Source organism: Ochotona princeps, chromosome 8 (genome assembly GCF_030435755.1).
Source record: "Ochotona princeps isolate mOchPri1 chromosome 8, mOchPri1.hap1, whole genome shotgun sequence".
Lineage (NCBI taxonomy): Eukaryota > Metazoa > Chordata > Mammalia > Lagomorpha > Ochotonidae > Ochotona > Ochotona princeps.
Window position 1 is genome coordinate 46,821,770 of NC_080839.1, and position 26,025 is coordinate 46,847,794.

The window sequence follows — 26,025 nt, forward strand, 5'->3', positions numbered from 1 at the left end:
CCTCCCCTCTGGTGCCCCCACTAGCTTTCAGCTGACCACATGCCTAGGCTCCCAGGCCTGTCACTATTGCTCCGAGAAAAGGTGGACTAGGAGCAAGCTGCCTGAAGGGGGAGCCCACAGAGGGCTGGGGAGGGGCTCTAGGTTGGAGCAGAATGCCCCTCCCCTTCCATGTCTGAGCTGCCTGTGGAGTATCCTCTGGCTTGCAGCCTGCCTGGACAGCTGAGGAGCCCCTGGATGGTTATTGCAGGTCCTCCGGGCGATGATCCCAGGTGCTGGTAGGGACAGCTCCTCAAGGACTGTGCCAGAAGGCTGCTCCAGCTGGGGGCAGAGTGGGGGTCGGAGGGCAGCTTCTGTCCAGGCCCCTACCCCAGGTCAGGCCTGTTGCTCCACTGGTCCAGGAGGAGGACAGGAAACAACCCGTCCCTAGAAGCCAGGGTAACGCTAGGCCTCCGAAGGTCCAGTCCAAACCAAGGTTTCTCCAGAGGTTCCAAGAGAACGCTCTGCTGTGGGGCCGGCAGGGGCCCTGCCGCCCCCCACCCGGGTTAGCAGCCACCTTCCACCTTGATGTGCAGGATCTTGGAGAAGCCAGGTCGCCGTCGCAGGGCCTGTGGACCAAACTCTGGATTAGTCACCTCTTGGGCCAGGTCCCACCCCCTGGGGTGGGGGTGGGGCTTGGGTGGCCTCAGAACTGACCCCTCACCTGGAGTTTTGTCACCATGTCCTCAAACAGCTTCTGGGCCTCAGAGCTGCTGGGCTCTTTGAAGTAATCAGCAATCCCTATCTGGACCACAATGGACTTGAGGTTTCGGCAAATGCCTGGGGAAAGATAGGCAAGGTGAAGGCTGAGCAGTAGGTGGGCACAAGGCAGACCCCAGGGCTGAGGGACAGGAGAGACTGCTGCGGTTGGAGCACAGTCCAAAGCCAAGGGACCCTGACTGCTGGCTGAGCAGTCAGTTTTGGAGGTCACAAGACTGAAGAAGGGGAAGATGGCAAGACAGTCAAGGCCAAGGTGTGGGGTCCTCCTGATCAATCTCTCCTGATCAACAGTCCAGGACCATTTGGTCAAGAGCAGCCTGAGCCCAGCATCTAAGGCCCTTAGTGAAGGGCTGGGGGTGGAGAGTGAGCGCAGTGGGTGGCCTGAGGGAGACAGGGGCCAGAGGAATGTGGTTTGGAGCCCAGGGAGACTAGTCTTTACCCCCAAGGAATTGCCCTGAAGCAAGGGGCTTATGCTCCTTGTTTGCTCTTCCCACTTACTGCAGCAAGCTGGGGAGATAGGCACACAGCACTCAGAGTAGTAACTTGCCCAAAATCACACAGTTAATGAGCCTCAGCGGAGACTAGGGCAGTGCCGATCCTAAATCTGTGCTCTTCATCCATTCCACATGTGCTGTGTGCCGAGGCTCATGGAGGGTATTGAACAGGCCATGTCTCCAACATGGGCAGGGCACAGGGCAACACAATTCTGCTGAGCTGAACTGTTTAGACCAGACGCTGGAGGGACCCCAAGCGCCACACCAGCCTCAGCAGGCAATGGTGGCAAAGCGCAGACCAGAGCCCACATCAGGGTGGCCGCAGTACCAGTGCATCCTCCCTCCAGCCCCCAGGGCTCACTGTTGAAATGCAGCAAGGCTTTAGGGGTGACAGGCGTGGCTGTGAGCACCAGCATCTCCAGGCCCTTCAGGCCTTCCCGGCAGACCTCAGCCGCCACCTCCTGGGTGATTTCTGACACGTGGTCCAGCTCCAGGACCTGCAGCCGCATGCAGTTTCTTGCTAGGAAGAGGAACAAGGGAGGACCCGCTGACCAGCTCCTCAGGTCACCCCTTCCCAAGGTCAAGGGGACTCTCACCTATCCCCCGCCCCCAGCACAGGTCCATGTGCCATTTCACAGGACAGTACTGGATCCATGCCCACTTTTTGCCACTCCCCACCGCAGTCCCAAGGCAAAAGACTCACCTAGTGATGCCAGGCCCTGTACCCCACAGCCAGCACCCCCGACCCCCAGGGCCCGGAGGTGTGGCCAACAGCGGCCAATCATCTGCAGGCAGCGGTTACTGAAGCGTGTGGGCTGCTGGCTGGAGAACAAGGAGAGAAAGGCATCAGGGAACTCTGGGTCTCTACCCCATGTATGCCTGCTTTGGGACCCCTCTCGGTCTCAGCCAGGTGCCCCACCACCAACAACCCAGCTGGTCCAGTCAGAAAGCAGGGGTCATCTTTCACTACTCCCCCACGGACCTGCTCCCACACCCTGCAGATTCTGCCTCACAAGCAGCCTGACCATGCCTGCCTCCCTCAACCCCTCATGCCCCTCTTCCCCATGAGCCACCAGTGCAAGGCCCCAAGGGTGCAGTGGGGACAGCACCCTGCCAGCAGGCCCAGTCTGGCCATGACTCCCTCCATAAAATCCTTCGACCAATGGACAGACAGCTGTAGCCCTGGATTCTCACATGATCAGCTTGCCTACACATTGCACCTGCCCTCCCTGAACTGCCCAGCACACCTGGCTATTTTTAACAGTGTGTTCATGAAACACAGACTGCAGGCTCTGCAGGTTTTGTATCTGCTCCCATGGGAGCCAGCCACAGCCCTAAGATGGCCTGTGGGTCCCTGTAATCACCTTCACTTTGCAGTGAGAACTCAAGACATGACTGGGTTCCTCAGAGGGATACCCTCTGTCTGATGTTTAAAGCTCTCCTAAAACCTCCATCTCCCCAGCAGCCCTGGCTCCCTGTCATTCACCCCAGCCAAGGCTCACCAGGGGTGAAGTGGCGCCACCTGGAGGGAGACGATCTCTCTGCAGCCTGCACCCAAGGCCCAGATGACCTCATGGCCCACAGGGTCTGTGGCGCTCCTGCTGAGACAAACAAAGCTGAAACTGCCCACCTGGAAACCTCTGCTACTGCCACGCCCTCCTGCCCTGGAGCCACCCAGCACTTGGGTCCCGCTGCCTGAGACCCCTGGGAGATAGCTGGGCAATGCCCATGGATCCCTTAGGGCCCTTGCTTCCGGGGTAATGTGCCCACCTGTAGGTGACAGCTTGCAGGGCACGGCAGTAACAGCTGGCCAGCCAAAGAGAGCGGTCGGTGAGAATGTTGGGACAGTGGGAAATGCGCAGGATCAGCAGGTTCCCTCCGGCCGCCTTCAGCAGGGACTCCAGCCCCGCTTCCAGGCAGCCCCTGGGGATGACCAAGCGGTGCTTGTGTCCACCTCCTCCTCTGGGAAGCATCCCTGCTTTGTTCCAGGTCGGCGGCAGCCCAGAAGCACCACCTGCCTGCCCGCCTGGGTGCCCTGGGCCTCACCGGGTACTCCGGGCGTACTCCTCCTTGCTCTCCTTCTTGCCTCGCTGCCGGGGCTTCAGGTTCTGCAGCGTCAGCGAGTGGGCCTGGGTGCACCACTGCGCCAGCATCGTCAGGAACTGCGGGCACAGGGGATCTTAACTGGAGGGGGAGCCAGCCCCAGGGAACTGAGGGTGTTGTTTTTTTTCTAAGGGTTGCCAGGAGCAGACCTGGCAATGACAGATTCTGTCGGCCTAGGAGGTGGGGGAACGTGGATGTGCAGCAGCGGGGCGGGGGCAAGGGCAGGCACCTTGGAGCAGACGCGGGCGTTCTCGAGCAGCACCCGGGTCCAGACGGCCGGGTGGCGGGCCACGAAGCGCCAGTCCCGGCAGACCTCGGCGGCGTGCAGCAGCGTGCGCGTGTCCAGGTAGGTGAAGATGCAGAAGAGCGCGGCGCGCATCTTAAGGATCTCCGGGCTGATGACCTCATTGGAGCGCGACGGGCTGCCTCTGTCGCCGCGCCGACCTCGCCCACTGCCTCCCTCTGGGTGGGCTGCGGAACACCAAGGAGTCAAAGGGCAGAGGGCGAATGTGGGTGGGATGCAAGGAAGGCAAGGGCAGGATTTGGGGGGAAAACGGGTACCAAAGACCCAAGTGGAGAGGCAAGTGCCTTGGCATGGGGTGGACAAGGGGTTCCTGCTCGCTCCTCCTCTACAGGAGCCTCATCCCTAATACAGATTAGCAAAGGTGTCCCTTCCTCAGGGAGTCTTCCCTTTTTAACGTATTTATTTTTATTTGAAAATAAAAGAACCGGAGAGAGTTTTCTCTCCACATGTTCACGCCCCAAACATTTACAGGCATTGGGGTTGGGCCAGATTGAGCTCCACCTGGGCCTCCCACCCGGAGTGGGAGGGACTCAAGCACCATCCTTCCCTGCCTCCCAGGGTGTGTATCAGCAGGAAGCTGGATCCAAAGTACAACGTCCGTGGCTCAATACAGGAACTTCATTATAGGATGAGGACATGGCAAGCAGTAGCTTCGGGAGCCGTGCCACATCACCATCTAAATGTTCTTCTCAAGGGTGGCTCTTAGACCCAGCATGATTAGCTAATCCTCCCCTTGCAAACACCAGAAACCCATATGGGCACCAGCTCGTGTCCTGGCTGCTCCACTTTCCATCCAGCTCCCTGTTTATGGCCTGTGAAACCAGTCGAGGATGGCCCAAAGCCTTGGGACCCTGCACCCGTGTCGGAGACCCAGAAGAAGCTCTTGGCTCCTGGCTTTGGATCAACTCAACTCCAGCTGTTGCAGCCATTTGGAGAGTGAACCAGCAGATGGAAAATCTTTCCTTTAGTGTCTCTCCTTCTCTCCTGACTGTAAATCTGCCTTTCTAATAAAAAAAAATTTAAAAAGTGGCTCCTGAACCCAGCCCCTTGACCTGTGCACATCCGGGCACACCTGAGAGCAGATGGAAGGGGCTGTCCCCAAAGCCCCAGGCTGACAGCTGACATCAGGGTCCGCCACTCTCCTGTGCATTAAGTCATTCCACAGTAGCACTGGTCCTTTCTATGTTGTGTCCTTGCATGCCATGACCTGAGCACCTGGACATTACTGTGTCCCTCCCTGGCCACATGCATCCCTGCCCCAGGCTGGTGAAGGGTGCCATATAAGAGAGGTAGGCAAAACTGGGGCAAAGGACCCAGGCAAGTCCCCACCCTAGCCCCGCAGCGGGTCCAGCCCCTTTGGAAAGGCCTCTCTGTGCCCCCTCCCAGGACTTACCTGAGAGCCGGCAGCTGCTCAGTGGCCCTGCCATCGCAGGCCCGGAGCGGGGTGCTTCTGAGGGGCCCTCAGCCTCAGATTCCGTGGTGCGTGAGCCTACGTCTGAGACATCGCCCTCCTCCCCCTCGGTGCTGTGTCGGCGGGGCCTACGCTGCCAGTTCTGGATGGCCTGGCGCCGCAGGCCTGAGCTCCGAGGGGGCTGGGAGCGCTCTGAGCCACCACCACCGCCACTGATAGCAGTTTGGGCACGGGTGCTCAAGCCCCCAGGGCCACCATCCTCAGGGGGCCCCTCCTCTGGCCGGGACAGCTCCAGACTGTCGCTGTCATAGCAGCCTGAGCTCTGGGATGCAGCTGGCACCCGACTGGAGGCCCTGAGGTGGGGTAGACAGGTTGGTGAGGGTCAAGAACCTCCAGGTCTACCCCAACTCTCCATTCCACCCCAATTACCAGCCAAGGGCCAGCCCCCCGCCCTGCTCCCCAAAAGCCCTTGAGTTCAGCAAGGCAGTCACAAGGAACCCGAGGAAGGTGGGCCCAGAGGTGTGGTTGGTTGCGCTGCCCTGGGTGAGGGTGGGCTGCGAGGGGCAGGCTGGGCCAAGGCTTACCCTGTGCTGGGAGAGGAGCCATGCCGTGACACCGCGTACGTGCTTGCCACGGCTGGGCCTGCATGGTGCTCTCGCTGTGGGCCCCCAGGGTGGGAGGGGAAAGAAAGGCAGGTGGAGGAGACAAGGGAGTGAGGAGGAGCAGGAAAATCAGGATGCAACAGGGGGAGAGAAGAGGAAGAGAGAGAGAGAAGGGACAAAGTTGGGAAAGATGGACAAATGGACAGATAGACAGTCCAGAGAGACCAGCTCAGCAGCCCCATCCCTCCACCCAGCCAGCAACCCTTGGCCCCTACTTGTGGCTCCCGGGCACTGGTCTGCAGAGATGGGCAAAGATGGTCACCTGAGGGCCATGGCCACAGGATTGACTCCTTGGTCACAGCCTCGGGCCAGTACTTCCTATCTCGCATCCCTACTCAGGATGCTAGGGGGCAGCCAAGGAAGCGGAGGCATGGAGTACTGGGGAAGTGGGGGGGCAGTCATTAGGTCATGTGGGATGGGGGCTGGTGTGCAGGGGAGGAAGGAGGGCCCTGGGCACTCACCATTCGTCCCGGTCCCCGAGGCCCTGCACCTGCAGCTCCTCGGCCCAGGCTTGCGCTGGGTGTGCTGCCGCAGCTGCTGCTAATGACCTGCAACTGCCTCTCGGCACGGTCCGCCCGCTCCAGCAGCTCCTCGATGAACTGTTGCAGCCGCAACTTGGCACTGGCCTCCCTCGCTGCTGTCTCCTTCAGGAACTGGTCAATCTGCACCACCTCCCTGGGCCCGGAGCAGTCTCTCACTCAGGGCCTGGCCAGGCTGTCCCCAACCCTCTGCAGGAGAGCCAGGCTAGCCTAGCTAGCAGTGCAGGGGGCCACCATGGGTGCAGCCGCCCATGGCACCCTGGAGACCATGCTCGGACCCCAGCCCTGGATCAGGAACACACAGCCCCATACAGCTGCCCCTGGGCACATACCCAGAGCCACATGTCTGCATCTAGCATACTTCACACACATGCCTCATACAACAACTCAGACACACTCAGGTGCTAGTGGCCTCGATCCTCAGCCTCCCAACACAAAGTTCTATCAGGCTCACACAGCCACTGCACACACCCCAACATGTAGGCCCACTCAATCACGCAGGTGCCCTCATAACACATGTTCAGCTTGACATGTGAAGAATCAGGGAGCCACAGTCCGACAGACACACTCCAACACACACAAACGTGACTGCACAAAGAGAAATGGATGTGATGGCTCAGCCTGTGTAGGCCTCCTGGAGTAGCATGAACACATGCACCTGCAGTTACCTGAGCCATGGCTGTACATACACTCCTATAACATTCCTGAGCTTCTTCTAGCACCAGGCACAGAGCCAGGGACAGAGCAGTGGACAAAACATGAGAAAGCCTGGTCTTCAGGGAGTATGGATCATTTCAAAATGTTAATGCAGCTCAATTTATTTGAAAGATCGAAAGAGAATTCTTTCATGGCTTTGATGCTCTCATTCTCTGCCCTGGAGTTTCCATCATTGTGAGGACAGATGAACGACAACAACAAAATCATTCTACACCTGAAGTCCAGAGAAGGGGTAGGCATTCGTACAGCAGCTGATGTGCTGCTTGGGACACCTCAGTGTCCGGGGTTAAGTCTCACCTCCATGCCCAATTCTAATTCCCTGTTTCATGAGTATCCTGGGTCCCTGCCACTCACATAGGAGATCTAGATTGAGATGAAGGCTCCTGGCTTCAGCCTGGCCCAGCCTTGGGTTGTGGCAGGCATTTGGGGGAATGAATCGGCAGCTGGAAGACCTCTATTTCTCTTTCTCTTTCAAATAGAGTGAAAGTAAACAATCTTTTTTTAAAAGCCACAGAAAAGAGAAGACTGAGAATGAACAAAAGAAGCTCCCTAGAGACAGCATCCTGGGAGCCAAGCGGAGGAGCCTCGAAGATGCATTGTGGCACCTGTTGCTGAAGGGCCAAAGGAGACCAGGACACGGTCGTCGCAACACGGACATCACCAGTGACAATGAGAACAATGGCAGAGAAGGAAACAGGACCCAGGCGGGCTCAAGAGGGAACATAATGGGTATAGACAACTTTGTTCAGGAGTTTTTCTGTGAGGAGAGATGGGGCAGTAGCATACGGGAAAGGGTAAGTGGAGTTGGAGCAAATGGGAGAAATGCCATCAGCTTCACCTGCTTTTAGGAATGGTACGCACAGGAGGAGGAGGAGCACAAGGGGAGTGCAGGGCTGGGGCGTGATCTGAAGATGGAAAAGGGAGAAAATTGAGCTGTGTTTACGGTAGTCAGGTGAGAAGAGGATGTGGTGCCATGGTACTTGCTGGGATCATCAGAGGAAAAGAAACACCCAGTCTTAGCAGCCAAATGCCACATAGAGGCCCACAGTCATAACACCCTGACTCCACTATCCACACTCATGGTCCCCATCAGTCCTGCACCAAAAGCAACGGCTATAACCTCAGACACACTCAGACTCGCTGGGGCAACAGTGGAGTCGATGCGTGTGCACGCTCGCGCGCGCACACACACACACAGACACACACTTGCCCACCCTCAGCACCCCTGCAGGCCTACTCACTGCTGCTTTCTGCTCAGCTCCTGCTCCTTGTGTACCAGGTCCTGCTTGAGCGAGGCCAGCAGCTCCACGCTCACGTCCACCTGGCGCGAGAGCTCGGAGGCACGCTCCTCCAGCTCCTCCTTCTCGCGCCCCAGCCGCGCACTCTCCTGCCGCGCCGTCTCCAGCTCGGCCGCCTTGCGCTCCAGCTCGGCCTGCAGCCGGCCCACCTGACCCGCTATCTTCTGCTCCACCTCCTCGCTCAGCCGCTCCAGCCGCCTGTCCACCTCTAGCTTCTCCAGCGCGCGGATCTTGAGGCGCGCCAAACCCTCCTCGTATGCCACATCGGCAGGCGAGGGCGAAGCGGGGGAGGCAGAGGCGGGTCCGGAGCAGGTGCCAGGGCCTGGCCCAGGTGGCGGCGTGGAGCACGCCGAGGATGCCACCGACTTGCGCGCGAACAGCTCGCCCAGCGGGATCTCGATCTCGCGTAACGCGTAGCGAGCAGCGGGCACGAGGCCTGGCTCGGCCAGCTCGTCGCAGGGCAAGCTGGCGGGCACCAGGTCGCCCGGGAAGTGGGCGAGGGGCGCGTGATGGTGGTGGTGGTGGTGTAGCAAGTGTGGCGCCGCGGGCGAAGGCGCGGCTGTCTGCTCCTTGCCCTGGAAGGACGTGCTCTCGAAGACCTCGCGCCGCGCACCGGGCACCGCCAGCAGGGCAGCGGGCTCGGGGGCCAGCGGGAAGCCAGAGGCGGCAGCAGCGGCAGCTGCAGCAGCGGCGGCGGCGGCGCCGTCACAGATGCTATTGGTCTTGGAGAGAATGTAGAGCGTCTCGTAGGTGTGGCTGTACTCCAGGTGCGCGCGCAGCGACGAAAGACTCCGGAAGCGCTTGTGCTCCCCACAGCGCGGGCAGCGGTAGGGCAGGTCCAGCGAGGCCATGGCCCCGCCGCCCCCGCTGCTCAGCGCCGGCTCCACCGCGGCCACCCCGCCCTTCAGCCGGGCGCGCTCATCGGGGGCCGTGGGCAAGGCCCTCTGCGGGGTCGGGAAGGCTCAGGGCGCCGGCAGCCGGCAGCCGTGGCCGGGGAACCAAGGCGGCTGGAACAGAGAAAGTGTGTCTTAGATGGGCAGTATCAACGTTCCCTGCCACCCTCGGCAGCTCCCCCTGTGACCCCGCCCGTCCGGTGGAGGGCCTATCTGCCTTCCCCACCCCCATGAGGGTGGGGCAAAGGAAAAGTAGCATCCTGACCTTCTCCCAGAGGGAGCTGGCTCGGGTACTGTGCAAGAGAGACTGTGACTTCTTCACAGGAAACATTAAAAAGGGGGTTTATTTATAATAGTGGCAAGCTTGCAAACAACTCAAGCCCCCACTAACAGTAGAATGGATAAACTGTGTACATGGACAATGGAATCCTCTCTCTGAAACAGGGCCAGTAACTGCCGGTACTGGCAACTTGCATGCATGTGTTCAGTATCATGTTGCAGCAAAGAAGCCAGACCAAGGGGTGTGTGCTGCAGGATTCCGCAGAACAGATACAATCACCAATGACAGAAGTCACAGTAGAGGTCACCCCTGGGAGGGGTGGTGCACATCTTGATCTGAGTGGTGGTGATGCAGATGCATACATATGTTGATCAGGAAACTGCAAATGCAAGGTGAATGCACCACATGCATTTCATGCACACGTATACATGTGTGTATATAGGTGTGCATATGGTATATGTGTATACGCATATATTTGTAAATATGCACGTGTATATATGTGTGTGTATATCTTAAACGCATGATGTTTAGATGTTTACTTCTCACCATGCAAACCACTGCTATCACACTGCCTTGAATTATTAGGACCATGTTACAGAAACAAAGAGGTTCCTCCCCTAATGATATTTGTGTGTGTGTTGGGAAGTTGTTTGCTCCCATCCCAATACCCGCTGGTCTCTACTCACCCAGGCCCCTAGATCCCGTTCTCAGACTTAGCAATGGTTGCAGTTATGCCTCTGGCCAGGCTGCCTGCCAGCCACTCCTAGGGCTCTATGACCCGTCCTCCCCACCACACCGTTGACTCCTGCTGCCATCTTTCTTCTCTCCCTGTAGGGCATCTTTCCCTGCCCCCCACCCCCTTGCGTTCCTCACTGCCTTCCAGCAGGCTGCACACACCCCCGCTGTGGCCACTGGGCTCCTCAGACACTGCAGCTGTCAGCAGGCCCTTCACTGTCCCCTGACTGATTCCAGAGCCCTGTATCTTCACAGAACACCACAATGTATCTTTTTGGCTTTTCCTCTGGGTTCTGCCATTTCCTTCCCTCGCTGCTTTTCTAAACTTCCTGGTTATTCATGGGGCAGTCTTTGGGTCTGCCTTTGGGCACCCTCTGCCTCTGTCCTCTCCGCCAGTGATCTGGTTCAAATCCACAGATCCCTCTGTTCCTACATGCTGCCCTCGGCCCCTTCTCTTCATCCTGGCCTGCTCCTGCGTCCCATCACCTGTGGCCTTTCCACAAGGACGCATAAGTGGACTTCTGTTCCCTTTGCCCTAGTAGTGGCACGCAGCTACAACCCTAGGGAGACCACCCTCCTCTACCCCTCTTTCTTTGTTCTGTGGTCTGGGTGGTGACAAGTCTGGCCAGTTAGAATCCTGGAACGGGCACTGAGCCCGCTGCCCCCACCAGAACCAGTGCACCCTAGGATGACCCTAGAACTGCTCGAGGGGCATAGTGTGGGCTCTGATTCCCAAGGGACGGCGAGGGCCAGAGCTGCTAGAACTGTCATTGTCCCTTGGAAAACCAGCGCCAACCCAGATGAACTCCCCACATGCTGAGATTCCAGCTTGTTCAATTGTCTAGACCAATCAGTTCCCATTTTTGCTTAAACTCCTTACAGAATCAGAAAGCAGAATCAGAGACAGAATTTTTTTCCCCCAAATAATTGAACCTAAGACAGGCGTTAGCCAAACTAGGGGTGATGGGGAGGGATAAGATGGTGCCACTTCTTCCATTGCCCATTCAGAAACTGGTGTACCTAATACCAAAGAGGCTTGGTAAAATGTCTCTATGTCTCTTGTGGCTCCTGGGGCAGAGGTCAAGGCCGTCCCAAGGCCATGCCCCAGCTGGAGCTTTAAGGAACTCCTGGAAATATGTAGGGTATTGGGGTTGTCGTCTTTCCCTTGGTCTCAATCATGTCAGGTCAGGAGACACACCCAGTGGGGGACAGTGAAAGAAAACACAGACTGCTCTTTTCTGCCTGAGGCCAGAAACGCAAGATGGCTAAGAATGAAATCACTACGAGGTGTTCTCTGCATCAAGCTCCAGTCAGTTTAAGCAAAGACTGGGAGGCTGGGAACCCGGGGAAGCTTGTGTGGGGCCTGCAGCAGCCTTCCTTCCCCACTGGACAGAGATCCTCACTCCCCACCCCACTGAACGCAACGGAACCCTGGGAACCGTGGCTCTGGCAAGGACAGAATCCTCCAATGCCTGTTGCTAAGAGACCACCACTCCCTTCCCTCACCACCACCACCAGGGACTCTGCTTCAGAACTGTGACCTTCAATGAACCTCCAGCTTTGGTTAATGGATCTGGGGATGACTGGGTGAACATTGACTTAAAAGCTTCCTAATAATTCAGGAAAGTCTATGACCAGAGAAAAACCCAGAAACCTGTAAATGCAAAGGCAAGGGTTACTCTGCCTCTAAGGTCACTCTTCACCCTGCCCAAGTACCCCTCAGTTAGTACCTCTCAGCTGTGATCACCAAGCTGGAAGGCAGAAAGAGTAGAATCAGAACCACTGATTGGTGGGTAGACCCTTCAGTCAATGGCCCCAGGACCTATCAGCTATGGGGAGCTGCAGGTGGTTTTCCTCAACTGCTCACCAGCTTGGAGGGGGTGAGGGGGCCAGCAGGGCGGGGGTTGGTTCTTACAGCTTTCCAAGTTTTTCTTCAATATTGCAGTCTAGTGAAAGATGTGAAGGCCAGGAGGGGCTTACTTAGGACCTCATGGGCCAGATAGCCATTGCCAAGCTGCTGCATGGAGGCTAAATGTGGTGACTCAGAGAGGGAGCCTGGAGAAGCTTGCGATGACACCCCCTCCACAGGGACTAAGAGGGAACGACTATTTAAACCATGGCACAGGGGTGGGGAATCTGTGTAGATGCTGGGCAGCCAGCAAGTAGAACACCATGGACACCTATAGCTTTTGCACCTTGGCCCCAGTCCTCCTTCAGGGATTGACCCTCAATTTTGCCTTAGAAAACCATTCCCTCCACTTTGAATGAGTTTGGATAGGGCTGACCCCACCCTCAGCTCCAGGGCAACACAGGTGTCCTTGGTCAGATCCAAGCCAATCATGGACAAGTTTCTGAATCCAAGCCATAGCAGTACCCTAGGACCTGTGCTCGGCTGGCGCTGGCACAGTGTTAGCCCAGAGCTGCTTGGGGTCATTTCTGTCCTCTCTTTGGGGAACAAGGAGGAGGAAACCCCTGATGATGCCCCTGGGGCACACACATCAGGATGTGCCTGGGTTTGTCATCTGTGTGGATGCAGCAGGTGTTTAGAGGCTCTCTCATGGTCTGAGTTGGGTACTAGTCTCCAGCAAGGAGACAAAGAAAAACCCCACTCCCCAGCACCCTGCTTAGATCAGCAGTGCCACTGCCTCCCAGCAAGGCCACCAGCCAGCTTCCTATTTGCTTCAGGATGCTTGCACCCAGCACGGGCATTCTCTTTTGTGGTCACGGCTGTGTCACACCTGTCTACTGGCCCTGCCCTCAGCTGTATAGTAGTTCATGGCCTTCAAAACCCCCGATTCCTCTTTCTGCAGATGACTGTTGCTCAACTCCAGCAGAGGCTCCCCATTGTCTATCAACCAAGCCAAACCCTCAGCTTCACGGTCTGGCCTCGCGATGCTCTTGCCAACTTGGAAGGGAAAAACGGGCCGGCTGTTCCACTTACGTTTCTTTGATTACAATGGTTGGCCGTTTTCCCACACATTTACCAGTCACTTTTTGGTGACTTGCCTATGGCCATTTTGTTCACTTTTATACAGAACACTGGGATTTTCTCATTGATTGGCAAAAGCATTTGATAATATTGATCTTTGTCAGTTATGTGCTGAGAATATTTCTCAAGTATGTTGATTGGCTTTTACTTTTGTTCATGGTCTTTATTGATATTTAAAGTATGCAGAAGTAAATTATAATTTTTTAAGATAATTTGCTTACTTTTTTAGTTGAAAGGCAGGCAGAAAGGGAGGGAGACAAAGAGGTCTGTCATCCACTGGTTCCCTGTTTAGGCAAGGATGGGCCAAAGACAGGAGCCAAATATTTGAGTCTCCCTTGTGGGTGGCAGGGACCCAAATACTGGGGCCATCAGCTGCTGCCTCCCAGCGGGGCATCAGCAGGAAGCTAGTATGGAGGCAGGCTAGAACCCATGCCCTCTGATCTAGGATGTGGCCTTCCTAAGTAGCCAGCTTAATCCCTATGCCAAGAGCCAGTCCCAGTTTCTATGATTTCTGAGCTTGCTGCCACATTTCGGCAGTCTGTCCCTACCTCAAGATTAGAGAAACATGTTTCCCTTTTCAACATATGTGGTTTTAACTTCCAGAATATTATTCTAAAGTTAGGGCTTTACTCATGATATCATAAGCTGACAATGACCGGATAGCATGAAATCTATTCATGATTTCCTTTTACATACACATAACTAGGAATGTTTGGTGTGCAGGGTAAGAAAAGGAGTTTTGAAAACATTTTCATTTTAGAGAAAAACAGAGAAAGTACAGGATTTATTCCTACCCATGATCCAGCTTCAGCAATGTTCAACTCACAGCCAACTTTGTTTCATTTGCCCACTCCTTCCCTGCCTCATACATGCCCCTTTCTCGGCATAGGCGAACTTTTAGCAAATCCTAGCTGTCACATTATTTTATCCACAAACCCCTCAGTAGGTATGGAACTGGCCTTTGCTCTCTCTTTTTTTAAGGAAATATTTAGTCATTGTCCCAACATCACCATCTTTTAGGTAAAATAAAATCCAACAAGTAGTCTTGACAGGTAAATCCCAAGGATGATTGTCTAAAAAGACTAACAAAATAAATAGCCTTCCAGGGAATCTTCAAAGACAAAGAGACAAGGAAACACATACCTAACACTATGAATGAAAACAAAGGGATGTTGCCGCTGGCACAGAGATCTTTTGAAATTCCTAACAGGTGCCACTCTTGGTTTACATTTTTCATCTGGATGAACTGAATGCTGATCTAGGAGCAATATCAATGATAAAACTGACTCAAAAAGAAACAGAAAATCTGAATAGACCGATAGCAATAGACAAAGCTGAAGAAGTTGATAAAGTTACTAGAGATGTTAGAGAATTCAGTTCCCAGCCACTCATACCTGCTCAAGATGAGGCTGTCGTGCAGTGTATGGCTGGCTTAGTAGCAGGACTTTTGAGTGTGCCCACCAGTCCCCACTAAGTGTCGGTGCTTCTGGTAGGGGGCACTTTTCAAGGCCTCCTCCTCCACACTATGCACTCTTGAAGCACCCCTTTTGCTTGCACAGCACCCTGCTAGGCAGGCTCTAAGAACCGCGGAAAGAGAGAAATCTGGGACCCAGGTTTATGGAGGGATGTACCTGTGGAGTGGAGGAGAGATTCCTGGGCCCCAAGTGGCCATCACTTAAGGCTAGCCTGCCCCAGATTTCCTCCATCTGCTGGAGCTTAGGAATGACTATGAATCATTCTTAGAAATATTTTTGTCTAGATCAACACACCTCCTTTGATGAACACAAAGCTTTGCCTGGATGTGAGCAAGAAGAGGAAGGAGGCAGGGAGTTGGGATGGAGAGAAGGAAAAACAACAACAACAACAACAAACAACACAGAAGAGCTGTCTGTTCAAATTCCACCACAGTCCCATGCAATGAACACCAAAACAGGACACTCGGAGTTTCGTCTTCGGATTCTAGTCTGCAGGAGTCAGCAGCTTGTGCAGCCCTGAGACTGGCCTGCTTCTCCAGCTGCCCCCGCTTCTTGCCATACCCAGGCATGGTAGGCTTCTCCCACCTGAAACACCTAGCTTAGGTGTGCTTTCTTTCAAGCTCACCTCAACATTCTGAGATAGAAGAATCCTACCAGCTGAACTAGTCAGAGCTTTTTTCCCCCTTAGGCTTTTAGTTGTATGAGTCTTACCTATTCAGACTAGTGCAACCAACTTCAGAAATGTGCCTGCCCTGGCTCCTGTCTGCAGTCATCTTCTCACTGTTCACTCTGGTGAAACATGGCTCCTTTTGCATTTTCAGTAGCTTTCTCAACCACGTGCTTGCTGACCAATGCTGCAGTAGGAGTCGCCATTTTTATCCATTCAGTACGTCAAATTCCTAACACTTCCTGTGACAGCAACACTGCATCCTTTGGGGAGTAGCCCCGAAATCCATGTGATTCTGGCAGGGCTGTCAATACTAGTAGGGTAGACACATAACCAAGGCCTGGCCAACCTAGAACCCCCCTCTCCTTGGCCACAGCAATTGACTCAGAATTGGGCCCATTCCTCATGTGAAACAGTCACAATTCTTCACTGGGAGTTGATATGAAAGATTAAGGCATCCTGTGGCCTTCTGGGATTACATGCTAGGATGAAGATGTGCTTTGTGTAATCTTCATCACCACACAGAGGAAACTCACTCATGGTGGGGAAGAAAACGTGACAACATCAAATGAAGCTGAGCCAAGAGCTGGGGAGACAGTGCTGTGTACTCTGGCTGGCAGCAAGTGTTGGCTCAATTACTTGGGTCCCTGATACCCATATGAGAGACATGAATCAAGTTCCAGGCAGCTGGCTTTGGACCAGCCCAGCCTCTACTGTTGTAGTCATTTGGGACATGAACCAGTGGATGGAAGATGTCTTGCTGTCTTTCAAATAATAATGTAAAAAAATAATTTAAATGTTAAAAGTGTTAGGCAAGAGACTAGCACAGGATTTGACACTTAACCTAGCATTGAGATCTGGGCAATGTAAGGAAGAAGAGTGAGGCAAGTCTGGAGACAGAATAACTGTGGCAGGTAAAAAAGGAAGGAGTCCGAGGGAGACTCGGGTTTGGGTTTTGAGCAACTGGGTAGATGAAGATGTGGCTTAGTAAGGACAGAAGGCAGACCATGAGTCTGGTTGTGGATTCCTTGAACCTGAGATTCCAGTGAGTCTTGGAAACAGAGATATGGAGTACAAAGTTTGCAATATGGAACCAAAAATAGTTTTGACAGCTTAAGCATAAAAATGGAATTGGACATGCAGGCCCCAGGAGACAGTACAGAGACGTGAGCAAGGGGAAGTGTTGGGTGCTCATAGACACAAGGGAGGTAGAAGAACCAGCAGCAGAAATGGGGACAAGAATGTCAAGGAGAGAAGACATAGTCCACAGTGGAGATAGTGCTGACAGCGTATGGCTGAGCAGGAGGCCGGGTGTGCACTGGGGACTTCAGGAGGGCTGCTTGCTGATGTGTGAGCCTGCCTCATATGGGAGGAAAGACCATGAGTGCACACAAGGAGATCCACTAGGAAGGGCAGCAGACCACATGGGTGAATCAGAGCAATTGCTATGATGAGCAAGACCCAAACATACTCAAAGGATTCTTGGAGATAATGTAATTCCACTCTATACCATTACTTCTGCTGACCTGAGGCAGATAACTCAGCCCCGAAATGGATGGCAATTTGTTTTCTAAAACTGCCTCTTAGAAGCAGCCAGCAGAAAGGTAGAGAATGAAAGGGGCACCACTGGGCCCGGCGGCGTGGTCTAGCGGCTAAAGTCCTCGCCTTGAAAGCCCCGGGATCCCATATGGGCGCCGGTTCTAATCCCGGCAGCTCCACTTCCCATCCAGCTCCCTGCTTGTGGCCTGGGAAAGCAGTTGAGGACGGCCCAATGCTTTGGGACACTGCACCCGCGCGGGAGACCCGGAAGAGGTTCCAGGTTCCCGGCTTCGGATCGGCGCGCATCGGCCCGTTGCGGCTCACTTGGGGAGTGAATCATCGGATGGAAGATCTTCCTCTCTGTCTCTCCTCCTCTGTGTATATCTGGCTGTAATAAAATGAATAAATCTTTAAAAAAAAAAAAAAAAAAGGGCACCACTTCAATGTGGCTGGCACAACACTTAGTATGGCTAATACAGAACTTACAATACCGCAAAATCCACCTTCATGCCTGCTTCTTTTTCCCCATCTTGGTCAACAGCTTCACAATCTACTCAGCACCCTGGACAGCGACTCACCAGCCCCTTCAGAATTCTAAGTGCTCAGGCAACAATGCTTTCTAAACATCTGACTTTCCCCACAGCCACTATCCAGTTCAGGCCTCTACCTGCTTCCTCTGGACCATCGAGACCATATAATACCAGCTAACTTCTCAAGCATTGATTCTTTATGGCCTTCAGGGTTCTCTGCAAATAGGCATTCAGTCATGTCATTTTATCCAGTCTCTGAAGGCTGGCTATCTCCTGAGAGGTAAAGTCCACCCTGCCTTGCCTGCCCTCCAGGTCTGCTAGATTTGACCTGGCTCCCCTCTGCTCCCCTCTCATTTGCATACTAGTGAGGCTTTGCCCCACTGAAAAGTGCCATATGTTGTCCAAATCTAGGCTGTTGCTGGCCTTCTTCCAGGGACTTCCTTCTCCAACGTGAGGCCCTACTTGCTCATAAGACACCTTTTCCATGACTTCCTTCTTTCTCTAACCCCCTCCTCCTGCTCAGTTCACGCCACAGCATGAATCGTTCCTTACCATAGCTTTTCAAGGATGGTAACAGGTATTGCATACTCATAGGGGCACACGTCTGCATGTCAGATCCCTCCTTATGCATGCATGCAAGGCTGGGACAGTGCAAGTGACGCCTCACACACAGTACACATCAATATGTTGTTAGAGAAATCACACTGAGTGCTGGATGACTTAATTGATTCCAGGAAACTAATTTCCACCGCTCACTATCATGGAACTTGATGAACTGTTTCAATTAAATCAAAGCAAGAATCACCTTGAATAACAGGTGTTTCCCTGGCTCTATCAGTCACCCACTGGGAGGTAAGAACTCGCATCTTCATGCTGTCACTCACTCAGGCTGATCTCCCAAACCTCATTCTATCTACCCAGCAAAAGAAGTCAAGCCTAAGGCCCATGCCAGGCACAGGGTATACGACAACAACAAATGAAGACGGTCATGTTGTTAAGCGGCTGACAATCAACACACTGAACATCTGTCTACTGATTATTCCAACCAGACAACATACTACTTCATGCTAGTCCATGCCACAGGGCTGGCGGTACACAAAGTCTTCACAAAGTTCAGACAGAATGCATATTTGTGCAATCAAAGAAAGATTTTTTTAAAAGGTTTATTTTTATTGGAAAGGCAGACTTCCAGAGAGAAGAAAAAGCAGAGAAAGATCTTCCATCTGCTGCTTCACTTCCCAAATGGCCACAGTGGCTGGAGCTGAACCAATCTGAAGCCAGGAGCCAGAAGCTTCTTCTGGATCTTCCACAAGGGTGGAAGGCACTGGGTCATCCCAAGGCCTTGGGTCATCTTCCGCTGACTTTCCAACCACAAGCATTGAGCTGGATGGGAAGTAGAGCAGCCGAGACATGAATTGGCACCTACATGGGATGCTGGCACTTGAAGGTGGAGGATTAGCTATTGCGCCGGTCCCCTAATCAGAGATATTTTAATCCTGCTTTACTACTAGCTTTTTGAAGTGCCTTGGCTATTGTCTCCATATTATGCTGATGAAATGGAGGCTTGGAGGAATTGCGTTGTTTGTCCAACGCCAGTCAGGACTTGAACACATGGTTACTTCGGTAGTCCCTGTGAGCTGTGCTTCCTAACCTGTGCTTCCCTTCTGCACACACTTGGCCATGTGACTTGCTTCAGCCTGTGAGACATTAGCTAGCCTGCAGCAGGAAGAGGTTTGATAAGCAGCCGTACCTTAGGACTTTCTCCTGGAATACTTAATCATGGAGTTTAATTGCCATGCCAGAAACTGGGCTGAAGGGCCAGTGTGGTGGCACAACAGATTGATTCTCCATCTTCAAGAGCTGGTATCCCATATGGGTGTTGGTTTTTGTCCTGGCTGTTCCACTTCCCATTCAGCTCTCTGCTATTGGTCTGGGAAAACAGTAGAGGATGGCCCAAATGTTTGGGACCCTGCTCCCACAGAGAAGACCTGGAAGAAGCTCCTGGTTTTGGATTGGCACAGCTTGAGCTGTTGTGGGCATTTAGGGAGTGAACCAGTGGATGTAAGATCTTTGTCTCTCCTTCTCTCTGTAAATTTGCCTTTCCAATAAAAACAGATAGATATGTTTTTTAAAAAATCTCTAAAGCTGGACCTGGACAATGTAATGACTAGATGCCAGAGGGAGATGGACTCCAAGAATAAGAGGCCCCTTGACAATCCTCTCCTGCCAGCTCCTCAACTTAAGACAGCTGTGTGAGAAAACAAGTGAGACCAGTACAGTGCACAGCCACTGCCAAGCCACAGACTAGGAGAAAATCTTAGTCACCACTGTTCTAGTCCCTCAATGGCAGGGTGGTTTGTTACACACCACGGCCTAGCTGTAACTGTGATGTGGGGAGATTTGAATCCAGCACCACTGACTTCATAATCTCTGGTCTCTGTCTCAACTCTGTCCCCTCTGGTGGGGAGGGGTATCCTCTCCCGTGCTGTAAGGCTCACAGATGTCTGCCTCACTTTCATTGATGAGTGTTTGTTGCATGAGTCACCAAGGCTGTGTTGGGGCATCAGAAGGGTAGGAAGGCAAGATGGCAATCACTTTTCTACAACCATCACCCCCTTCCCACTACAAATACTTTTCACCAAAAACAAGTGAGGCATGCTTGGTGAGTGTGAGACTCACCGAACACTGGAATGCACACGTGTGTATGTGTGTCTTTTTGTCCCTGGTTAATTCATGTCAGGCAAAACCGAGAAGTTACAGCAGGTTTGGTTGATGGCTTGCCCTCTCCTGCCTGCTTCTGGCCCCCTGCCTTAGATGCCTTCCCACGCCCATGGTTACCTCCTCTCCCTCCCACTTGGCCTCCAGGGCCCACCAGCTCTTTCCTCCTGTTTCCACGGCCAATCCACATGCAGGAGCAGGTAGAAATGACAGAGTGAGGGCAGAAGGTTTGGATGTGGACAGATGGAGTTACAAACCAAAGGAAGCTCTGAGATCCGGGCTGCTAGGAGGCATCAGCCAGCAGGTGGAGGTATTCTAAGGATGGGGCTAAGTCTACAGTCCCCTCCCTCCAGTGACACCCCTGTAGGTGGGATGAAAGGAGGGCTCTTGCCTCTCTAAACCCTTCTAGGCCCCTCAGGAAGGCTGGGTGTCTGGCTTCCCACACCTGCAGCTGGGGCCCCACGTCCATCCCTCCCAGAAACGTGAAAAGCCTACGGGTCAGGAAGGCCAGTACCCTGCCTCCAGACAGCCCCATCACTGCCTTTTCTGTTCTAAGATCCTGCTCATGCCTGCTCCAGCACACAAGCTAACACCTCCCAAGGTCACACACACACACACACATAGGCTCCAGCACTTGGATCCCACACCCAGAAAACCATCCAGGCCCCTGCTGCAGACTCGACCTGAGGAAAGAGCAAGTCCCACTCTGTCCTCTCAGGCAACTGGGAACAGCGGGTGCTCCGGCACACAGGCTCACTTGCTCACATGCAAAGCAATGCAGACCCCTCCAGACGCACCCTGGGCACAGTGACAGCGTAGGTACCAGAATGCAAGGAGACAGAAACAGGGTACACACACGTGCACACCGCCACGCAGACCTACACAGGTGCCCAGCCAGGCCTCAGCACCGAGCCCCTCCCCCACCTCAGAGGCAGGTTGGGGGATGGCTGGGGTTTGGGAGTGCTCCCGCTCCTCCCTCCTTCTGCACCCTTCCTCCAAGGGTTCAGAATCCCAGTGGAGTGCTGGAGCCCGACCCGCCCACCCCCCACCCCCCACCTCCCACGTCGGACCTGGCTTGGTGATCACGACTGGCAAAGGGGGGAGGGGAGGGGAAGGCTGGTTTCAAATCGTTCTGATTTTAATTCCTTAAATTAACCCCTTGCTCGTCTCTGGCCTGGCCAGCCCAGAATCCATCCCGGTCGGGTGGACTCGCGGGCCTCTGTCGGGGGAGGGGGCTGTGGGGTAGAAGCAAAGGGAGCAGGAGCCAGCGGCTAAGGTCCTTCCTGCCAGCCCTCTCCCGTAGCAGTCCCGCAGCGCGCCCGCGACTCACCCTTACCTCCGCCACCCCGCGGCGAGGCCAGGCCCCGTGGTCCCGGACTGGGGGTGCCGAGACAGCCCCCGCGTGCCCGGCCCAGAGGCAGGGCCGCCTCGGGGCCTCGGATCTCGTTCCCCTCCGCAGCCTCGGGTGGCCGCCGTGGCCAGCGCCCCCGCCTCCCTCTTGGGGCGGGGGCGGCCGAGCCTCCCAGTCAGTCGCAGCGGGAGGGGCGCACAAACCCGGGTTGGGGTGAGGGGGAAGGATGGAGGAGGGAAGGGAGGAGGGGGCGCGCGGCCGGAGGAGAGCAAGGGAAGGGGGAGGGAGGTGGCGAGGAGGTGGGGCGGAGCCGGTCCCTCCTCCGGGGCGGGCTCTCGGCGAGATGGGGAGCGGCAGCTGCAGGCAGCGGCGGCTGCGCCCGGACCCCACGTTTTCCGCTCGAGGTGGCTCAGGTGGGGGAGGGGCCCGCGGCGCCGCCCTGGGGGCGCAGGGACTGCTCGTGCCGCGCTCCCGATCCCTGTCTTTCCACCTCTAGGCACCACCCAGGGCACAACCCGGCCCCGGCACCACCAGCTGTGGCCTCTGCCGCCCACCTTTAATCTGCTCCTCTCGCCCGATTCCTACCACTCCAGCCTGGGCCTGCTACCACTCGGCGGGCAAACCCTGGGATGCGTGCGCCACAATCCATAAGCGGCCTTGTGGGATGTGCCTCTGGGTCATGCACTTGGCGACCTTGGGTCAGGCGCTTGATCTCCCGGGGTGATCACCTGGGATCATCTCTTCTGGACGTTCCCAGGGGACCACGGAATTGGTGGCTGCAGTCTGGCCCAAGACTCAATCCTGTCCTCAGTTTTAGGGCTGGGAGCAAATCCCATCCCGAACCTGGAGACTGGGGCCCGGTTCTCTATCTAACCCCATTACTTGACTAGCACAGCTTACTGGGAAGGGTGTACCCAACCCCCTATAACACACCTGGTTTAAAGGCTATCTAACTGCTGAGCTGCTGAGCTGTCCCAGGCTTGGAGAAAGTCCACAGAGCTGCCATGGAGCCTGAGAAAGCAGGCAGGGTTCGGGGGCATCAAGACCTAGGCTGGGGCTGGCACTGTGGTATCTGAGGTTAAAGCACTGTTTGAAGTGCTGGCATCCCATATGCACATAGGTTTGTATTCGTGCTGTTCCATTTCTGATCTAGCGCCCTGCTAATGTGCCTGGGAAAGCAGTGGAAAATGGCTCAAGTGCTTGGGACTCTGCCAACCATGTGGGACACCTGGAGGAGGCTCCTGACTTACATTTGGCCAGTACCCCAACTGTTGGGGAGTGAACCAACAGATGAAATATCTCTGCTAAAAAAAAAAAAAAAAAAAAAAAAAAAGACCAAGGCTGAATTGGAGGAGGACAAGGGAAGAAAGCATGCCCAGCTGAGGGTGATGTTTGGGCTGGCCTGAAGGGCACCCTGGCTGCAACAGAGCCCCAACCCACAGCCTCAGGGCTCCATCAGTGTGAGGTTGCCAGGGACTTCCCTTGTTCGTGTCCCACTTTAAAAAAAAATATTTATTTATTTTTATTGGAAAGGCAGATTTACAGAGGGAAAGAGAGACAGAGAACGATCTTTCATCTGCTGGTTCATTCTTGAAATGGCTGCAACAGCCAGAGCTGAGCTGATCTGAAGCCAGAAACCAGGTTTCCCATAGTCAGGTTTCCCAAGGCCCACTGCTGGAAATGGCCATCGCTGCTGCTCTCTGAGACCATTAGCATGGAGCTGGATGGGAAGTGGGGCAGCTGGGACTTCAGGTGGAGGGTTAACCTGTTGAGCCATGGCACTTGTCCCATATCCTAAACACTGGGAGTACTCAGTATCACTCCTAGACTTGTCTGTCAGGTAGCTTTAGAGGAAAGGGGAACTTAATAAGGACTGAAGTTGTACAGGGACCAAAGTCAAGTCCAACTCCCCCCATTCCCCTTCTGCTCTTCCTTCCTATAGCTCCAGAATTTCTTTTCCTCTCTATGAGGTCTTCTTAGGCTGAGTGATTGAGAAATCATTTCTTCCAACATCCAAATGATAACAGCTTTTTTTTTAAAAAAAAGTATATTTATCTTGTTGAAAGGCAGAGTGACACGAATCTATCATCCACTGGTTCATTCCCCAAATAGCTGTATCAGAAGGGGCTAGAATAGGTTGAAGCTAGGAACCAGAAACTCCCACTTGGGTAGCAGGGAACTAGAGCTGGCTCAGAAGCAGAGCAGCTGGGACTCTAATCAGAGCTCTGATACACAATGCTGGTGTTGCAAGTGGTGGCCACTGTGCCACATGGCTGGTCCTGACCATTCCTAGTACTCATGCTTACATCATGCTGATAATTTTACACATATCATGTTGTCTTCCTCATGAGCCCATCAAGTAAGCATTATCACCACTTTGCTCACAGAAAAGCTAAATGTCAAAGTCCAACAAATGGCACATCCAGGAATGGAAGGCAAGCTGCTGAATGCCAAAGTCTGTGCTCAATCGTAGTGCGTTCCTACCACCCCTCTCTTACGTTTAACTCCACGGAGCCTTTTCCTGTAAACATGAAGTTTTCCTAAACCCAACTGCTCCTGCAGGTAGTCAAAAATACCCATAACTGGTTTGTTCCCTCCTTTATCGATATTTGTTCTTATTCTGCATTTCTTGTGCATTTATAAGGATAATCTGGAACATGTTTGTTTAGGCATGGGTGTTTCTGTGCGTGAGGGTATGCGTGTGTGTGTGTCTGCAGGTGTAAACCTGTGCATACAAACATGTGCAAAGCTATAGTGTGCATTTGTGAGTGCATGTGTGTGTGCACGTATTTATGCTTATGGGTGTGTGGGTATATTGTGAGTGCATCTGAATATATCTGCGTGTCTGCACGTGTGCAGGCACATGCGTATGTCAGCAAGTGTAGGTGCGCATGCGTGCCCATGCTACATTTCACAGACAACAGTTCCTGCTTGGTTGTTATGGGAACCACAGTTCTAAAAATGTTAAATCAGTTAAATCCCACTCCATGTAGACCAGATAAACCAAGAGAAAGAGCTCAGTGACAGACACATCTGGGATCCCGGAGCTCAGGTAGCATATTGTGTGTTTGCGAGAACTGAACAGGCCCAAGCAAGGCAGGGATGTGAGAACGTATGGGATCCCAGGGATAGATCAGGGACCCAGTCTTACTGCTTCTTGTCACTGCCCTAGTCTTCCCTCTCTTGCCCAGCTTCATGCATCTCCAGCCACTTTCCTTCACTCCTTCTCTGTTCCTCTTTTGGAGAACGTTTTTGTCAACTCGTCAACACAATAATCAAGCGCAGAAATGTACTGCACAGTAAGCTTGGAGATATGGTGGAGGGGGGTGCAAATGTGGACTGAGCAAGGAATCTGCCCTCCAAGGAGCTCCAGGGGGATCACTTGGGTGTACCGTGGCTGAAAAATGCATTTGCGTTTCATATGGAGAGTTCTACCTGCAGAGTATATGCGTTTTTCATAGGTGGGTAGAATCTTGGCAAGTTTGGGACAAAGCCCTCACCTGGCATGAAGTGTTTGGGACTTTTCATCTGAGCGCCAGGCAATGCAGAATGACAGCAGGGAGAATGAGGGCAGAAAGTCTGCAGAAGGCACGATGGTACAGTGCAGGCCTGCCTCATCAGGACTCAGGGCTGAAGAAAAGGGAACAGCACGTTTTGGGTGGCTTTGCCAAACCCTTCCCCATGTCTCACCTCATGAAGATTCTTAGTACTCATCTCTTTTTCTCCAAGGTGAGAATCAGGACCTGAGTGAGTCTCTGTTCCTGACGGGTGTGTCCAGTTCCTCAGGTGCTAGAAAGAAAAATCCTGGTGACCACTGGCCCAGTAGACTTTCAATGCTGTTGTGCAGTAAATGGATGCATGGACATACAATGGTCTTAGAACTGGAGGATCGCTTGTGTGCCCTCAAGGATACCACCTAAGCCCTGGACCTCATTTTTCTCTTCTATATAAATGAGAGTTTGGAAAGGCTGTTCTTGTAAACTCCTTTCAACTGCAATCTTATGTGATTCTATCTGACTATCATAGGTAAGACATGTGTATGTAGAAAGGCCAGCATAAACCAATGTGCTGGTCACTGTAGAAAGGGGATAAATATGGGAAATTGTTTAAGAATCAGGGCTTGGCACGGTGGCCTGGCGGCTAAGGTCCTCACCTTGAACACACGGGATCCCATATGGGTGCTGGTTCTTTTTTTTTTTTATTTATTTAAAGATTTATTCATTTTATTACAGCCAGATATACACAGAGGAGGAGAGACAGAGGAAGATCTTCCGTCCGATGATTCCTCCCCTTGGAAGCCCCGGGATCCCATATGGGCGCCGGTTCTGGTCCCGGCAGCTGCACTTCCCATCCAGCTCCCTACCTGTACCCTGGGAAAGCAGTCGAGGACAGCCCCAAAGCATTGGGACTCTGCACCCACGGGGGAGGCCTGGAGGAGGTTCCTGGTTCCTGGCATCGGATTGGCGCGCACCGGCCCGTTGTGGCTCACTTGGGGAGTGAAACATTAGAGGGTAGATCTTCCTCTCTGTCTCTCCTCCTCTCTGTATATCCGGCTTTCCAATAA

General features: G+C 53.8%; 1 protein-coding gene across 1 annotated transcript; it reads right to left on the reverse strand.

Annotated features, from left to right (window-relative positions):
• Positions 1-304: 304 nt before the first annotated feature.
• FBXO41 (F-box protein 41) lies at positions 305-21,651 on the reverse strand. The gene is made up of 13 exons (XM_004582793.2): positions 21,447-21,651; positions 8,228-9,291; positions 6,192-6,405; positions 5,653-5,726; positions 5,051-5,421; positions 3,583-3,824; positions 3,297-3,412; positions 3,021-3,173; positions 2,753-2,848; positions 1,954-2,072; positions 1,612-1,770; positions 701-816; positions 305-605 (listed from the first exon to the last, which is right to left on the reverse strand). The coding sequence occupies exons 2-13, from the start codon at positions 9,133-9,135 to the stop codon at positions 543-545; spliced, it is 2,631 nt and encodes an 876-aa protein (XP_004582850.1). The 5' UTR covers positions 9,136-9,291; positions 21,447-21,651; the 3' UTR covers positions 305-542.
• Between the last annotated feature and the right edge of the window lie 4,374 nt (positions 21,652-26,025).